The sequence below is a fragment of the Patella vulgata genome, chromosome 4 (genome assembly GCF_932274485.2).
Source record: "Patella vulgata chromosome 4, xgPatVulg1.2, whole genome shotgun sequence".
NCBI classification, from domain to species: Eukaryota; Metazoa; Mollusca; class Gastropoda; family Patellidae; genus Patella; species Patella vulgata.
In genome coordinates this window covers 54,700,784-54,720,869 of record NC_065882.2, presented here as the reverse complement: position 1 = coordinate 54,720,869, position 20,086 = coordinate 54,700,784, and the positions used below count along the sequence as shown (strand labels likewise).

Here is a 20,086-nt window from a genome sequence, read left to right as displayed (position 1 = left end):
GTTAATTAATGTCTAATTAATAATTTAGAATACATTTCAGGCCTAAAGAAAGACCTGCAATAGGCAGATTTAGCTCTTGCATAATGTATGTTGATGTTTATTAGACCTATAACAAATGAAAGCGCAAACGTGCGTCTCTCTTGTCTGCGATATCACCTCGGTGGAAGCGGACGTTAAATAAAGCTATTTCACACACACGTGCGTCTGTATGCCAATCAGTAAAAATATAGCAATTTAAATACGGCAGTAACAACAGAGAAAACACGTGCCTTGTTATGACGTGGTGCTTGCACGCTATATGAAAACGATAAATGGCGGATGTTTTAAAACAGTTTTAAATCACCGTTAGTGGCCAGGTATATGACGGATGTTTTAAAACAATTTTAAACCACTGTTACTGGCCAGGTATTATATTCATGACGATTTAGTATGACTGTAATGGTGCATTGTTCTAGTATTGATATATATTTGGTATATTTAAAAAGATGGGGACTCTTGGGGTTATATTTTATTTTCTGTCAGGACTAATTTCATGAACATTTTCGTTTAATGATTAAATTATATACCATTCTCCTAGACAGTCCCTGATAGGTTTCGAGCAAATCAATGTCTGCAGGTTTTTGTCAAATTATTTAACAAGTGTATCATTGCTGTGATAAATGAGAGCTAAGAAGCTAATTATCGTCTGCACGCACTGTTATATTACGTACATTTACCACTGACTTCTGCTATCCTAGTTATACATACGCCAAATCAGATTGAATTGATCTGGGCTATAGACTAAACATATTTCTATTATATCATTAGCTGAAATCTTTTGTAAAGAAATAACGATATGGTACTTTTATGTTCGAGCAGAGTTATACCAATGATGTGTGATGCGATATGTGATATTGTTGTTTATCTAGAATATGCAGCAACATTGGGTTTCTGAATGAAAAACTTTTTGGACATAAACGTGTTCAATTAGAAGTACATGGATGACCTGTTAATTTTTCAGAAATATCGTAGTCAAAACAACCTGGCTACGCCAATGCTAATCACTAAACCACTAAAACAAATTGAAATTGAAACCTAAAGTATATATATATATATATATATATATATATATATATATATATATATATATATATATATATCTTAACGATGGGTTATTGTCTCAAATTTTGGATACAGTCTACTCTGAACATCCTCTATGGATATTGAATAATCAAATCACGTTATATCAAACATTAGTTGGATGGCTGAATGGTTGGCACGTGTGCGCTGTTTCATACGGTCTGTCATTTAGTCAACTGGCGGGGTTTCGATTCCCCGCTTGTGCCTGTGTTTTCGCCGGGTCCTCCGGTTTCCTCGCACTGCTAAAGACCCTACGCGCAAGCGAATTATTGCAATGACCTAGTTTGTGTCGAGTGTACGTTAAACTCCATTTCTCTCCCTCTCTCAAACATTAGTTTCGTTACCGACCGACGTAGGACTCCAATGTATATTTAAATAAAGTTAAATTAAGTTAAACTTTGGCATCGTGTTCGAAATACTATTGGGTTTGGTCAGACTTTTGGAGATGTAAATTTCAAATGACAAAGGCTTTTTAAAAGAACTAAATACATCATTATAACACTAGTAACTGAATTAGATAAAATGACCAATTGCAGTCATTGTGATTCTCTTCTTGGTTTTATTTGTACGACCTAATAACTATTTATTACTGTACTGGAAAGACCGACGATAACGCTTATGCCGAAATATTATTCTTGTTTAAATGGAGGTGTTAATGGAACAATTTGGTCCCGGGCCAGTCGTTTTGTGGTGAGAAAATTAAGTTTTATTTGCGGTCTATAAATGGGGGATGGCTTACTTCCTGCTATAAATAACATATTTTCTCGGCGTCTCAAGAGATTCTGATTTCTGGGCATGGTGTATTTTTAGTGTTAAAACAAGGACGCGTGTAGGTTAGGAGTGTGAATTTATTAGCACCACCATACATTCGTCTTGATCATGGTGATTGAATGATACAATTTCGTCTGTTCTCTTTATTATCATTTTGTGATGGTGAATCTACATAGAAATATAATAAAATACTGTCACTCGCGTCGTAGAGACACACATATTAAGATATATGGAGTTATGCCTTTGTCTCATTTGTATCTACATATTTTGTTAAGAGATTTCTAATCCGGCCTTGGGGATGGTTACTGTTTTATTATATTAGCTTTGATTGTGAAATCGGATTATGTCTAGTCGGCACATCTACTAATAGATATTTTATCATAATTTAAATATTCGTTATATATGATGACACGTTCCATATCTCCTACAATTTCTGAGCAATTTAATTTTTTATTTTTATTTTGTTTTTGGGTTGTTTTTATTTGGGGGGGGGGGGGTAGAACCTTGGACAATTTGGGGTATTCGATTACGGAGTTATAAGCATATTTGAGCTATAAGAGTAGTTTCGATGCAGAACTAGGATTCTAATTGGAAAGTGGTTGTGTGCTTAGAACACTCAGTTAACAGGTTGTATCTCGGGTTCGAATCCCAACCGGGCCAAAAAAAAAGAACCAGCAGGACGTTTCCAGCCAGGACAGTCAGGGTTGGGGCCTGCGGGGCAGATAAGGAAGAGGTGTCTCTTGTTTTTCGGGTGTATGTAAACCGAGGTACCATGTACAAATCCGTAGTAGACGTAAAAGATCCCAGAGCACTTGGAATTCTCCATCCCATTTCACATCACCGTATATTACACCGTTAAAATGGATGCAATTAAAAACTATAAGCAGTGTTAAGGAGTGTAGGCTCCACACTACAACTTTTGCAAGGGTAATAGAACTATAAGAGCTACACCCAACAAGTGTAACGGATATTCATGACTAATGAACACTTGAATATGTGTAATTATAAGCGTTAATGGGTATTTTGGAAGAGCTACACCACTGCGGGTGCTATACTGCATGTACACTACAGGGTGTAATTATTATTGTGGAATAAATCCTAAAAACGTTAATTTTACACCGTTTGTTGGCTTGCAAAAGTGTAATCGATATGGGGTGTGCTCACTTTCCCAGCAGCTATTGTTTTCCAGATAAAATCATTGGACCAGTACTAATTAGGGTAACAATGGTGTTAAAACTACAGTCTTTTTCATATCAATATTAACCATTTTACATAAAAGTTATTTTATTAACAAATTTAGCATGTACATATATTTTTTTCATATCAATATTAACTACTTTACATACAAGTTATTTTATTAAAAAAATTAGTATTGTACATGTATATTAAAAATCCGACTTAATGTGATATCGAATTTCCATATTCATATAAAGTAGTCAAACCAGTTCATAATCTTTGTTTTTCATCATGTATTCTGTTTAATTCTATGTATTTTCTTTTCTTTGGACTGAAACGCCTCCATTTCCATATTGTAAAATTTGTATCTCTGTGTAACCCTGTTCTGACGTAGTTCTATGAATCTAAAAATATTCGGGTGGTTTGACGATACTTTCTTTAACTTTGAATGCCAACTTTCAACATATTTTTGGTTGTTCTTGCACCTTCAGTGTAGAAATGGTTCCATAAACTTATATCTACACCTTCGACCTTTTGACATATGAACGAAAAATCAGACAGTGATTTATAGTTCATACATGTCATAGGTTAAATTAAACTGTTTCGTGCAATAATTAAAACAGAGTATAACTCACTAATCTATAACTAATCCCTAATCCGCTTAATTAGTAGGGTTAATCTGCTTGGGAAAGTGAGAACAAACCTTGATATCCATAACTACTGAACACTAGAATGGGTGTAATTGTACCCGTTAGTGGTTGTTTTGGATGAGCTTCAACCCTACGGGGTGTACACTGCATTTACTACAACGGGTATAATTATTATTAGGGAACATTCCTCTTAATAAGATGTCAATTTTGAACCGTATTATAGCGTCGCAAAAGTGTTTGTATACTCCAATTTGAGTGTTTTATGCAAACTATGACGTCAATAGGTATAATTTAGTTTGGGGTGCTTTACTCTTAAATAATATTATGTCTTCCAAAATAATATCATGTATTATAATCTTAATTCATTTTAGTTAACGCCTCAAGTATATATATATTATTTTAGAGAGTTTTACGCTTAAATGCGTGTAATAAATCCAAAATATTACCACGTACTAAGTCGTTTGCTTAAAAGAAATATCAAACTCAACACTGTTCTACAACAGCGTTTCAATTAAAGAAAAATACACCAGCTTGGGTGTCATAATTAACGATGGAAGTGTAAATTATAAAAATTGAGGTGTAGTGTAGCAGTTTCCATATTTTATGAATTGGTACTACCTTATTATTTTTAACAGTGATTCTCAAACTGGCCTAAGTAAGTGTCGACGAGACGATACATTCTATCCCGTTTTTCTCTTTTTATTCTTTTTATAAACAATTCATTTTCAAGTTTGATTATCATTTGTATAATCAATTTTATTTTTGGATTTTAACTTTCGAAACACCTAAACAATTTAAGGAACTTTAGCGTGATTTTAAAAGTGCAAACCCGTCAGTATTTAAACTGATCCAGATCAGCATGGTTTTTGGTAATCATTGTTATTCTGGTTGTTCTCCTAGTATTTGCCTCAGGTACCACATTGACAACAATTTAATCTTATAACATGTATTTAACAAAATGCCAACCTTGAGCTTAATTCTTCAGGATTTGCTATGTTTGAAGAAAAAAACCCAACAAATATCCGACTATATGGAAGAAGGTCGCTGCCAATATACTCCCTGTGATTTTGGTTGGAAAAGGTGGCCACGTGGTCTAACGCAAGTAGTTTAGATCATTATGTATATCATCGATACAGGCGTTATGGTTTTGATACCAGACTTTTATAGGTGACTTTAAAATAGTCGCCTGCCATTTTTTGTCTGTGTCCTTCGATTTACTCCTACTTAGGCCGGTTTTCGAATTCAAACTACAGAGGTTAATCGATTATGGTGGTGTATATCAAAACTTGTATATTATTCCCCTTCTTTCTTTAAATATTGATACCACTACGCGTCCAGAAATCTAGGTAAGATATTTTATTTCCATTTGCAGACTATATGAGTGGGGTGTGATTGCGTGGACTTAAAAATGTAAATATACATACATATACTCTTCAAAAAAAAAAGAAACATATAGCCCATTCTTCATCATTTTTTTTATTTGAACGGAACCGTTGTTTCCATAAATTTTACTTGTTTTTATTGTCATTATTGTAAGGATAAAAGAAATTCATGATTGGTTTTAAATGTAGGGTCACAAATTGTGACTGGTCATACTTTTTGCCGAAATTTGTTTTCGCTTGATTGCACCAAGACACATGAGTTGAACAACTTCGCAAGCTTTTCGCATGAAGTCCAAATCTAAGGCCTTTAAAATCCCGGGGTTCTCTGTTTCAAAATCAGTTGCACATGTAAACACTCAACGAGCCAAGTGATGCCACATCCGAACGAAGACCAACGCTATCAGTCGTTTACAAGCAGGTGAATTCCAGACAGATGTAGCCAGGCTGCTGAATGTTTCCCAGAATACCATCGCTCGCCGGTTCCGTCATTTGCAGAAACGGTTCACAACAACGAACTCTACTGCACCAACAAATTCCTGGACGACGTAGCATCTCAAACTAGATAGTCCGTAAACGCCTACGTGAATCCGGATTACGAGCCAGACGTCCGGTTAGGGCTGTTGTTTTGAAATACGCCGACACCGTCAAATCCGACTTCAATGGGTTCAGACACACAGGGTATGGCTACAGCAACGCTGGAGAACAGTTTGGTTCAGCGACGAGTCGCGGTATCTGTTGCAACGAGGCGATGGTAGAGCGATAGTATACCGACGACGAAATGTCACTATGCGTTTCTTTTTTTGAAGAGAATATATAAACTTACTCGGGGGGTGGGGATTGATTGCGGTGAATTAAAAATGTAAATATACATACATATATAAACTTAATCGCAAGACACATAATCATCAACATTATTTGTTCTGTCCGAATTGGTGGTTAGATACTGTTGATTCGTGTAGTTTATAGCTCAATTCACTTTGTCGCATTCTTCTTTCCGTATACCAGTACCTTGAGAAATAAAGTGTGATTCATGTTATCCTGACATAGGAGGATTGTAGTTATCCGTATCAACTTTTATAGTGTCAGTTGTGTCACAAATTAGAAATAAAACACACCAAAAACAACGAGCAATTAGAGGAAAAAATTAAGCATTTTGTAGAATTTATCGATGTGCACGTCAGTCTTATAAACTTCTACTATATCCCACATTGATAGGCTGTTTCATGTCTCAAATTGTGTATTTAACTAAATGGGTTGAAACTATAATTCTAGATAACATAGATTGTCTAGTTGTATATTCCCATGGTATATATAAATTACAAGAACGTTTCCATTTACGTACGCCTTTCTAGCATTTGAAGCAAGTAAGTGTGGCCAACAAAAAAGATAAAGGAATAAAAAAACACGAAAGGGGGGGGGGGGCGATTTTGTTGAAATGGATTAATTAAACCATGATTTCGATACCTTATCCATTATCAGATCATTAATGTCTAAACAGTGAATTTTGTGTTTTCTGAGATGTATATTTGCCTACAAAGTTACATAGATGGTTGTTACCTGACAAGCTGATTTTATATTTCCAAATTCTTTTCAGAGGGGGGGGGGGGGATGGCCGAATGGTTAGCACGTGCGCGCTGTATCATAAAGCCTGTCATTGAGTCAACTGGCGTGGTTTCGAATCCCCGGTTGTACATGACAAGGAGTAGGGTCGCCTGTCCAACCTCGTGGGTTTTCTCCGGGTCCTCCGGTTTCCTCCCACTGCTAAAGACCCCTACGCGCAAGCGAATTATGGAAATAAACTTATACCATATGTTAGTCCCGAAATGACCTAGTTTGTGTCGAGTGGACGTTAAACCCCATCTCTCTCTCTCTCTCTCTCTCGCTCTCTCTCTCTTTTCAGAGATTTCGTTGTTTTTTCAAGTCCAATCTTTTGGGCTTGTGTGTTTTCAGAAGATTTTTGTGGTTTAATATAATCAGACACACGGATGACAAAACGCCATTACAGCAACTATTATATCCATTAACGTGATGAAACTTAAGACGTAAATCACATAATTGGACATCGTAGATCATTGAATGTCGTTATATTACAGGATACGTCACACAGTCCCTACAGTCGTTTATAGACCTGTTTACATTCTCAGAGTTGAACTTCGTCTATATTTCGACTTAGACTGTCCTTCCAAAAGGAGTAATCCCAGATATGTTTCAGAGAAATAAAATGATTTATTCTGCGTAAACAGTTCTTTATTTCTTGTGCATAATCTAAAGCTCTGTGGTGTATTTTAGAACAAACACAAAGGCTGTTTTTTCACGTTTGGTTGACGGCCATGGTTCACGTACCACGCTTGCAAAAGTTAGGAAGGGTACTTGGTAGTCACAGTTAACAGGCCACACGATTACCGAATTCCATATTTGAAAAGCACATTGTCGACCCTTTCAATATATTTGATTAATCGGGCTAAATTAATTGTGCCATATCGCTATATTTTCGAGTTTGATTCTAAACCCCCTGATGCCAAGGTTTATCTGGTCGATATAAAATGTTTTTCCCATATAATACCATATTCATTGTTCAGGTTGGATAAAATAACGACTGGATAATAAACGATTTAACAAACAATATTAACCAGGCTTTATGATACAGCGCGCACGTGCTAACCATTCGGCCATCCACCCCCCCCCCCCTCCTCTGAAAAGAATTTGGAAAAATAAAATCAGCTTGTAAGGTAACAACCATGTAACTTATTAACCAGAGCCACAAATATTATGATATAAAAAAATAGGTCACTATATATTTATATAATTAGAAAGTATGGAAGGGAAGTCACACCTGATACTCGGTATTGGATTGACCAGTAGACAATAAACGTAGTATTAGAAACCAAACTTTTGCATTGATGCAATAAAATGCAGATGTATCCAACGAGTCGGTGAACGTACTTTTTTTTAGCTTCTTCGACCCAATGAAATGTAAATTCGAAATGTATGCCCATATAACTGAAACTTCGCGAGATCGTTACTTACAAGCAAATTAGGAAATTGTGTGTAAATGATGTAACATAGTTTAATCGGTTCATAATTAATTGATTTACTGCATTCATCCCATTACACGTGACAAATAAATACAAACCAATAATATGTATTCATTATAAAACAATGGATGGCCTTCTCCTTCGTGAAATAAATTCATTGTATTAGAACATCACCTGTTTTTGTATGTTTTCTATTTGTGTTATCTATTTATAAATATGTTATGTAAATGCCATAAAGAATAACGACATTTGGGAACTTTATTTTATCTTACAATATGTGGGAGTGTGGTGTGTGTGGGAGTGTGCGTGTGTGTGTTTTTGTTGGAGAGGGCTATTTGTATTTGCCTCCAAATACGGATCCACATAACCACGTTCCACCCGATTCCCACTTTGTCTCTCACACAAGTACAACAACAACATCACTGTAGATTTTTAGAATATGTTTTTAAAAAAATGTTGTTGAAAATTATAACACATAAAATATCTTATAACCGTTGTTGGCCGATCCAAATGTTTATCCCTGTAATAAACAAGACCTCCATCACTGATTTTATAGTGATTTATTTATTTTCCACGCCAGTCATGAAGAATTTCCATCGCCAACTCAATTACTGTCAATACAGACGTGTAGTTCAATGTATTGGGTAATTTGTGATAAAAGTTTAGGTATTAATCATCGATTAGTTAAAACATGTTGGTTGAAGAAGAAAGGCCACTAGTGGTGGGCTAGTATTGGAAAGTGGCGAACGAAAAGGTAGTTCTTGCTCACCACTCGTGAAGATCATCATCTCAATAAGAATCTGCTCATCGAAGAAAAGTTGCAAATAAATGGTAACAGCATGGGACCTTTGGCGCAATAGAAACGTACTGCTGATTTTTCGATTCAATAAACACAGAATGAGTCTCAAATCGATGACCAAATTGCACACGAACAGACTCCAACATTCCCTCTTAAGCGTTTCCATAGAGACTCTTTATTTTGGTAAATGGCTTCTTAATCTGTAGACATATTACAGCAAATGATACTAAATCACTAAACTCACAATTTGAGCACACACTCTTATTGATACAGATAATGAACGGGAAATAAAGTAACTTTAACTTGATATAAAACTGGGTGGTACGGAATGTGGGACATCAGTAAATATCCCCATTCCGATGCTAACATATTTTTCGTCTAAGTTCGTTGTACGCCTCATCTAAAATCGTTTTACGTCCACTAATCGAAGGAACCGTCTCTAAAACAACATAGTATAGTTTAAAATCGATCACAACAGTAGGGTTTCTGGTATACCGGTATGTTTTCCTTTTTTAAACCTTATATTTTTTTCATGCAATGTTTTATTCAAATATCGTTTATAATAAAATAAAATAAATTTAGTATTTTGTGTAAATTTAGTACCATTATAGAAATAACACGATTGACCTTGATTACGAATTAACAAAAGTTCGCCTAATGATTTTCCCCTATTACTTGATGTTAATCTCTAAATGTGACATTGCAGAGAAGATGTCAGAATAGACATTGTACACAGAATAAAGGAACATTGTACACAAAATGTAAGAATACCCATTGTACATAAAATGCAAGAACAGACGATGATGTATCATAGTGTTAAATAATGCATTTGTAGAGTCCTTAGCAAACGACAACAAACACACACACACCATTAATATTTAGATAAAACGTAGATTTTATCAGACAACGAATATACGTAACCCTGTTAAACGAACGCGGCGATCATTTCCGAACAGCTAAATATTTTAATTGTAATTTTCACATTATATTAAAAAGACTATATCGTCACATTTTGGCGTTTGGTTTACATACTTACGTAAACCCATTCTTATTTACGGGGTCCTGTAGAATCTATGACTTCCCCTTTAAGGACATAAAATTGTTGTATTCAAGTTACTTTCAACCTTTCCAACAATGTAATTGAGATAGCAAGTAATTTTCCATCTATTAATTATTTGCAAATAAGAGCAACAGTTGTAACTTTATCATGGCACAATCCAATACATATTTTATATTCTTGGAATTACTCACTGCTGTATGGTTGAAGATTTCTACATTTTTACGAGGCATCAAAGGACAATATAGATCTCGTTAAATAAATTGGATGGGCTTATGTTTAACAGTGGAAAACTACACAAAACTAGTCTGTATTGGTAAAGTTTTTTGCCACAAGAATCAGAATCTTTATATATGAAGCTGTCCAAGGAGTATACATTTGAAGAAAGGGAGATTTGGCGGAACGATTACATTGTTTTGTTTATCCGAAGAAATATATTTTCCTGTGGTGTATGCTATTGTTGAACTTTGTATGAATACAATGATCAACCATCTATTCAAGTGGTTTACAGAAATGAAATGAAATCAGGTTTAACATCCCACTGATCTGCTCATAAACTGGGCTAATGAAGACGGGCATACGTCATACAGTGTGCTATGAGGGCAATTTTGCCCGGGCAACGGCGCTACGGCCTACTCTTATATCGAATTCCAACTGCCAAGGGATCTTTTACGTGCACGCCAATATGTACACGGGAACTCGGGTTTTCGTCCCATCCGAACGACTAGATAGCTGTCCTTGTTAGGCCCTCCGTCATACATCACTGACAAGGGGAAACCACGCCGAAAAATCTGGATGAACTTTCTCGGCCAATGCAGGGATCGAACACCCGAACTCCAGGCTAGCGAGCCAGCTTCTTACCCACTTAGCCACGTGATCCCCTAAGTGGTTTACAGATTCACTACCCTAGTATTTATATATGTATTTCACACCAATATGAATTTAAACCCAGAAGACAACTGACAGGGGAACGTGCAACTCATACTCCTTGAAAAATAAACATGATGGAAATAATTTGACTTTAATGAATGGATGAGAGTTTTGTTAGACTTGTATCACACCATGTACGCTTTCACGTCTGGCGGCGTTTTCAAAATCGATTTGGAGCCCGCCATGTTTATTACCGTCATTATCGCGGAGCTTATATTGATAATCTTATTTAGTGGTGATTAAGGTAAATAAAATGGGCTGAGCGTATCTTAAATACTACACAAATGATCAGTTTTTAAACCGTAGCCAATCCCCACGATGCTGATTGATTGAGAAACAAATATTTCTTATTGTCTGCACAGTGGCCTTTACAATCAATTCTTAGTGATGAAAATACGTTTAGCCGAAACATGGAGCAACATCTATCATCTACCTTTACCGAGATAAATTGGTCATCCGCCTTTTCTGTAATCTATTTAACGTCTTTTCTACATATAATATTCACTAAATCCAAATATCCCTTCATTAGGGTATTACTTTCATTACATAATTATATTATTTATGATGTCCTACAATTCACACATTATCAAGCTTTGTTATTTGTTCCTCGATGATTATAGTTGTTAATGGTAAAATGACTTACACGCCGGCTCTAGTCTAGCAGTCTAGAAAGTCCAGTAATACTAAATAGTTCCTGGTTAGCCTGACCCTGACTTTGCTGGTCTTATGATTATTGAATATTGTTCATTATAGGTTTAGTTTGGGGTGCTTAAACATAAACGATTGTGTCATAAATCTGTCTATAATTGAAATCAATTATAATTCACACACAATAACTGTTGACCAACGAACTGCAGCAGAAAGTTACAGAAACTTTTCTTGTTAGATGAGTATAAGAAATTGATTTTCACGAACTTAATGATGAACTGTTGTTTTTTTTTTATATACGCCTGTATTTTCATGTGGACTTATATTGTCGTCGCCACTGTCCGTCCGGGCGTCCATTCATATTTTGTTTGCAGAAACTCTACAGGTCACAATTTTTATCCAATTTTGATGAAACTTGAAATATATATATAGAGAGAAAGATATGAGGTTTAACGTCCACTCGACGGGGGGGGGGGCGGAGAAAATCCGGAGATTGAACAGGCGATCTTATTCCTTGTCACGTACAAGGAAACCACGCCAGTTGACTCAATGACACGCTAACCCCCCCCCCCCCCAAAAAAAAACCCTTGAAATATTGGTTTATATCCCTCCTGATTCGACCAATAATCACGTTTTTAGCTTGTGGACACCCTAAGGGGGTCCCAATTTTTATCCGATTGTTATGTAACTTAAAATATATGTTTACTGTATATCCCAAATATCTGTTTCAATCGATATTCGCTCTTATCGAACCGTAACTTCCTGGATTAAGGCCCCTCATTGTACATGTACAGGAAATTGCGTTTTCAGCTTGTGGATCCTCTATATAGGTCAAAATTCTTATCCGATTTTACAAACCGTTTAAACATATCACCATTACACCATAATAACCGTTGAGTTCGAATTTTGTGAAAATCGGACAGAAACTGTCCGACAAAATGACCGATTCCCGTACGCAAATAGTGTAAAAGTATGTAATACCAAGGTTGTGAACCCTCTAGCTGTCAAAATTTTTATCCGATTTTGATGAAACTTAAAGATACATTATGTAAGATTTAGATAAAGGGCTAGTCATTCTTGCTATAATAGTTCGAAAATAGATCATGTAAAATGAATAATTTGAAAATTTCATTCAAATTACTCTATTGCGAGCGAAGAAATTAGCCTTTGAAGGTTTAAAAAGACGTGTGCAATAATTTCAACCACCATACTGACTGTTCGAAGCTATGTCTCGCTCCTCCATTTTTAGCTTAAATCAAAATATGGCTGAACTGTTCTGATCTATTTAATATCCGAAAAATCCGATGCCATCGAGAGTTGATTATGGCCTGGATAAGTTAATTAATGTCTAATTAATAATTTAGAAAACATTTCAGGCCTAAAGAAAGACCTGCGATAGGCAGATTTAGCTCTTGCATAATGTATGTTTAAAATACATGTTGATTAAGGCAGGGTGTCCCGTGCAGCGAAAATTTTCTCTACTGAAAGTTGAACTCGACACGGCGAATGTGAACGCTTCAGTGGCCTGCGTCGAAGTGATTTCTGGCTAGTCACGCAGTACGATAACACTCGTATGAGTCTATAAATAGCCATTGCACGTGAAATTCTCTACACATCTATCAACTACAGCCGTAAAAAATCTATTATTGACGATTCTGAATAGCAGTAATATTTAACTTTTTGGTTATTACAGCAGCTTTAGAAATTACGTTCGTTTTATTTTTTTTAAATTGCTTCATCATTAACTATACCTTTAGGAGACGGCATCTTTTGGTTTAGTACAAATAATATCTCTGAAACACTCGTATCGGGTTAGGCAAGCACATGATACTAGCAGTAGTTTCATTTTACTTTTACAAGGCTCTTAAAACAATTGTTGAGTTGCCTAACGTGCGTGTTTCTAAATTCAATTTCTTGTTCCAGCTTTTTATGTTTCGTAAATAAGTATTCTTGATTATCCCGACCTTTGTATCAGACGGAGAATGGTCGGTAGACTGGTTAAGTGAGACTAATTTCAAAACAAGAGCACGTAACCTATTGTTTACTCAAAAGTGCCCGGGTGTTATGGCCGATACTCGTAACCATATTTCAGTCTATTATATATGGATGGTTAAATAGTCATAGCTTATTAAGTACAACATGGCCGTTTATTTAGTGACTATAAATGTGCGAAACTGGTTTAAGGCTTTGTATATATATAAATATTGTTGTGTAATTGTCAAGATATTTGGAGATATTTATTTATGGTGGGGCATTCAAATTATGGCCCCTGAATGCACGAAAAAAAAACCCAACACTTTTTTAGCCTGTTTTTTGCCCATCTCTTGCAAAATGTGGGCGCATCTTGCATGGCAATCGCCAACCGCTTGTTTAAACTTGGATCATTCCACTAAGCCGTACCAGAAGTTACACCACATCCCAAACTGTTAGTGTTGGTTTAGGACTTTAGGTGTTGCTTTTCTGGTTATATTGACGTTTATTGTAGGTTTTTTACGGGGGTGGGGGTGGGGGTCATTTTGATCTGTTTTACGGTTTACAGAATGGATGCAAAGTTTCACAGTTTCACTTTGTCTAAACCCAGCGTTTGTTGAAACTATTTTAATGTATCCATAGGGTGCTTTCGCGCTGTACGCCGGAATTGTAGAGTTGGTAACCCGGTAAATAAAAATCATTGTCAGTTTTATTAATAGAATGTAATAGGCATTTGTAGACAAAACTAACACTGCAGAGACAAAACAACATTTTAGCTGACAGGTTATGTTGTTTTTTCCTCGGTGGCGTGTATCCCGGTATTGTTGTTATGGGTTCAAGCAATTCGATTGCTAATATTTAATGAGAAGCGAGATAGCGATTATGGCAGTCAGATGTTTTTAATCAAAATATTCCATGGAGAACCTGGACGTGAGGATGGCGGATCATACTTATCGAACGCTACAAGTTATCTTAAAGGTCAAAGTTAATCTTTTATTAATGATTATTGAGGCTAGACGCCATGTTTTCAGTTGGTGATCAAACGAAGAAAGGTTTTTTTGTTTCCTTAAGAAAATAATATGACAACAAATCTCTCCCATCACGCACATAATTTCCCCTAGCTTGTTTGACAAGGTAATAAACACTTTCTTGAAATTATTCATATGATACGTTTTGCTTTACTTGTTGGCATATTACTTTATTTATTGGCACTGTGCAGAAAGGCTTAATCTAGATTCATAAAACTTACACAATGTTGCGTGGTGAAAATGAACGGTATTCGGAATTTATCGTTAATTATTGACTTTTTATGAAATGTTATTGGCAATGAGGGGATTCTTAAACCAAGTCGGTTCATCTGTTTGCTTTAGATTTAGGTTACAGATGCAGCCTTTATTCATTTTAATATAGTACGGTGTCGATGAATCCCTGGATTTTCAGCCGTCTGCTAGATTACCAGTCCATTCTCTTTCCCTTCGATTTTTCTGAAACCAGCTTCATCCTCTATTACCACACACCTACTGCAACACACAAATACATGACTATACCTAAATACATATAACTAATATTAAATCGTTTTTGTTTTTATCATTTTGTTTTATTCTCGGGTATAATGAAGACGGACATACGCCATGCAGTGTGCTATGCAGTGTACTATGTTGGACAAAAACGGGACCTCCCTGAATAGTGAGCCAGTGTCTTGCTCACTGAACCACCGTAGCCACCGTGGTGCCCATAAGAATATCTATAACATTATTTTGGGGATGGTTCTGTACCCAACTCGTTTATTACTTGTTCGTTCATATTATAGAAGTTAGATTGATGTTAATGCATTATCATTTGACAGTCGATGCTATCTTCATTGTTATTCATTGATTCCCGGAGATTTTTTGTTCTTATCTTGCTCGCATCTGAAGTGATTGATTATTTTTATGAATTGTGGTCGTTATTTAAATGTATCATATTCATCCTAAGTTTGGTCATTTTATTGACTCTTCTCTTGAAACCCAATTTTTATACAGAAATATAGAATCGAGAATAGTGTGAATAACTCTTAAGTTCTGTCGAGATCTTACCATCGTTATGACGTTCTTTGAGTGTATATAATTTGATAAATTATCAGAACATGGTACCACTGTGGCGGCTGCGAGAACTTGCTAAACGTTGCTCTATTGGAATAGTTTGCTTTTAGTTCCATCTGTTTTTTTTAATTTATTTATCCTTGCAAATTCGTTTTTCCTACCTAACCTTTTTCTTAGAATAAATTAATAGCATACTATATTGCCAAATCGAATATATCCCGCCCCAAACCATATAAATTTTAATCTGTTAATGATATGTCTAGAGATATCAAAATCAAAATCTGCAGACGCATATGGAAGGGTATCGCTGCCAATATTAAATGCTCTGCTACAATGTCTTTTCTATTGATTATATGTAAAAAGTACAATGTACAAAGTCATAATACCGGTAATGATAAAGTCAAAATACCTCTAATGCAAGAGTTAAATGTAAAACGTCAAATGTTAAGTGTTAAATGACAAATATTTTGTGGGAAAATATTTTTTTTGACGTGTCTACGTATTACATTTCTCTCATTACATTTTACATTTGCTCTCTGCCACATCCCATTTGTCCTTCACGCATTCTACATAGCATGTTTCGCACAGAATCAACTTGCATATGCAAATGTAGGATATCACGTGAATTATTAACATATACGGAAACCTGGCACACTATAAGCCAGAACAAGGATATTCACGACGCTATAACAGGAAATCAGCCTAGCACACAATAAAAATTTACTCACCTTGACACTTTGGATGGCACTTTATGATGATTAGCGGGCGGGGGCTGTGCAATGTCCAAATACGAAATTTCAGGTATCATGTTACATGCATGTTAGTGAAAATCACATTCATTTCTGTTTGTAAATATGTAAATAGTTTTCTGGTACAATCGTATTTTCATAATTTAAATCCAATAAATATCACACTATTAAAGGGGTATTCAAGTAAAAATACTGGTCTTAATACGAAATTCCAGATACCATGTTAAGTATCACTGATTGCTCTTTTCAAATATGCAAATAATTTTCTGGCACATTCATATTTGCTTAACTTTACAAAATACGATTAAAGTTGAAGTGAAGGAAAGGGGGAGGGGGGCTAAACTAAACTAAAATAAAGATACAGGGCTTAATCAAAAATTCTCTATGTCCATACTAAAAGATGTATAGTCATTCCTCTCTTTAAATCCATTATTTATTTGTTGGGCACAATGCTTATATATTGTTGTTTTTTTAATGGATCAAAGTAGGCTATTCAACTCTGTTTATAGAGAGACCGGAAAGAGTGAGGGTGTTTGAAATATAAAAATACGGGTTTTAATACGAAATTCCAGTTATTGCGTTATAAATTACTGGAAAGTATGTTTTTTTGGCTGCTTGAATCTAACAATTATTTCCTGGCACATTCAAAATTACGCACGATCGTCTAGATAGTTTCTTATGGTGTGTCAGCTTGATTTCTTTTGTCGTGCGGTGAATATCCTTATAGCGTGAAACGTCGCAGTGAAATAAACCATAGTAATTGTTATCCATAAATAGTGTGTTAGTTGATCCTTATAGTGTGCTTGTGTCGGGTTTTCATATATGTTAATAAGTCACGTGATATCCTATATTTGCATATGCAAGTTGATGCTGTGCGAAAGTTGCTATGTAGAAAGCGTGAAGGACAAATGGGATGTGGCAGAGCGCAAATGTAAAATGTAATGAGAGAAATGTAAAATGTAGACACGTCAAAAAAATCATTTTCCCACAAAACATTTGTCATTTAACACTTAACATTTGACGTTTTACATTTAACTCTTGCCTTAGAGGTATTTTGACTTGATCAATATCGGTATTATGACTTTGTACATTGTACTTTTTACATATAATCAAAGGAAACGACATTGTCGCAGAGCATTTAATATTGGCAGCGATACCCTTCCATAGACGCAGGGTCATTTTGGTTCAAGGGAAATTGTCCATATCGCTGTTTGTGTACCCACCCACTGTAGAAAAAAGAAAGATGCCCTGGTTCAAATCTATGAAGTATACTCTTAATCAATAAAAAAAATAACACACATTTGTTTGGCGTGCACCAATTAAAGTTTAAAGTAATCTGATTTCTTTGTTTACTCTTTATACGAAAGATTCGTCGTTATTAACACTTCCGCTTTACACAAACGATTTTAAAGCCTCGTTACGTTTTATTTTACTCAACTTTACGATGATTTTCACACGAATAAATATTATTATAAGAATGTCAGTGATTGTATTAATCTTTACATCAGGTGGAAAGTTTGGAAAATTAAATACTTTCAAACAGTGTTTTCAAACATTAAAAAAAAGGTAACTGAAAAAGTATGGCAAAATTGTGCAATGTAATGGCAATTCCTTGACATTAAAAAAAACGAAAAGTAAGAAATTGCTATGGCGATGTGTACAGTTTTAACATGTAACCGCCCCACGTTTACTGAAATTGGATGGATATTGGTAAAAGATCAGGATGTTATATGTTATTAATCACGAGTGGTTTTCAATAAAACGCTATTCTCTAGATGCAATACAGTTAAATTGATTTCTTCTCTCTTTTTTTTTATTGCAGCTGCAGCCGATGCTGGCGAATACAAATGTTCTATTATATTTTACGAAGATACAACCATAGAACAGAAATTCGAAAAGAAAGCAAAAATGTTTGGTATGTAAAATTGATCAAAATAAGATGATTTAAAAATAAAATTCATAATCAAATTATTCTTGCGAAAAAAAAAGGGCAAACGCAACTGACGGTATGAACGAACAAAGTTCTTTGCAACAATGTTTGTATACAGACTTTAATGTATAGTGTTCTTGGTACACCAATTGCAAAATACTATCGAAAGTCAAGAAAAGGTTTGTTCCGTTTTAACAGAATGCCTGTGGGACAAAACAAACAAACGAAATACTGTGAGGCGAGCAGTTTGGTACAAAAGCTGTATGGAAACAAATTACATGTAAGTGTATACTTGCACTCTGTAAGCCAGATGAAGCATCCGTGTTGTTAGATCTACCATATCTAACATAATATGCTGGTGTAGTATCCGTTTTCTAGAGCTTTACCACATTTAGTGTATAGATGAGTTAAGTATCCCAGTTTGCCGCCAGAACTGACGCAGTTTCTGAATTATAGCATAGACACCCTTTTGAGTGCAGAAATCTAGTAATGATCTGATGCAGCACCTCTAGATCAACTTATGACAGTGTAACACATACGAATTTGCGTCTTTGTCTTAATTACTGATACATATGTGTATAACTAGCATGCAGCTAAATAACGAATATGCATATGCATACCCCATACTATTTACATAAGCTTTCTATTGCTATGCCTTCCAGTGATATTAGCGAAAGGCTAAGAACTACTGCGGATCAGTTTTTTTCAATCATGGAACTGATAAAGCTCTGCAGTACGATCAATGTGGGAATTATGCCGTACCGCTAGCTTATATCTATTTTATCATGTAACCCCATCATCCTTTTTTTATGAATTTTACAATTTAATGAACGGTAGATGTGTGTGTTTGATCTTTTAAGGCAAGCCTAAAATATTGGAAGAAAAGTCCTCGGTAAATGGTTTGAAGGTTATGAAGAACGAGACCTTGAACTTGATGTGTACAGTTACTGGATACCCAACACCTGATGTCGTCTGGCTCAAGAACGGAGAAATCATCAAAGAACAAAATATTGGTGAAATGATGAAAGCCCCGTTTACATTAACTCATCCTATTAAAAACCTTTCTAAATCTGACATGGGCGAATATTCTTGCTCATTTGAAAATATGATGGGCCGAGTAACCAGATCATTCGTAGTGGACATATTAGGTTTCGAAGTGAACCGTGGTGCAAGTGTTATGATGTCAGATTTCTCGACTTTGATTAGCTGTTTTGGGGTCTTCTTGTTTCTCTTATTGAAGGCTGCATAGACTTTTGGAATAAAGCCATGCGTCAGTATGAATATTATATCGAGGGCTTCATGATTTATCATTTTTAAAAGAATTTTTTTTTTTCATTTTATTTTATTCAGCAGCCGACTACTCCTGTGGATAGACAACATTAATAAGACTTGCATGCGATACTGGCTTCATTTGTGGGATATCTCTGTTAATGTATAGTGATTGATGAAGTACTAAGGCAATGCAAAACTGACGAGCACCATCCAACAATAAATCTAAAGACGGATGAATTTGTCGGTATAACTACAAGAAAAAATCCAACTAGAACAAAATGAAATGTGAGGTTAAAACGTGCCATTAATATCCAGAAGTTTCTGAGGTGAGGAGTATCAAATGCTGCTGTTTTGTGTATATTTTGAAGTGATAATGTTACTATTATCTTTTGTGGACAGCTAATCCAGATTACTAATACAAAATGTTATATAGCCAGTTCACAACTGTATTATCGGGGTTCAGTGAAGCATTAGAACTCGTGGAGAACCGTGCGGTTTTTTATTTTATTTATTATT

At 35.4% G+C, this 20,086-nt stretch overlaps 1 protein-coding gene across 1 annotated transcript in view; it reads left to right on the top strand.

Annotated features, from left to right (window-relative positions):
- LOC126818576 (hemicentin-1) overlaps positions 1-20,086 on the top strand; it is a 41,832-nt gene extending 21,746 nt beyond the window's left edge. The window contains exons 4-5 of the mRNA XM_050546038.2: positions 18,191-18,283; positions 19,159-20,086. Coding sequence (XP_050401995.1) covers positions 18,191-18,283; positions 19,159-19,547 — 482 coding nt within the window. The 3' untranslated portion in view covers positions 19,548-20,086. The remainder of the gene's footprint in view (positions 1-18,190; positions 18,284-19,158) is intronic.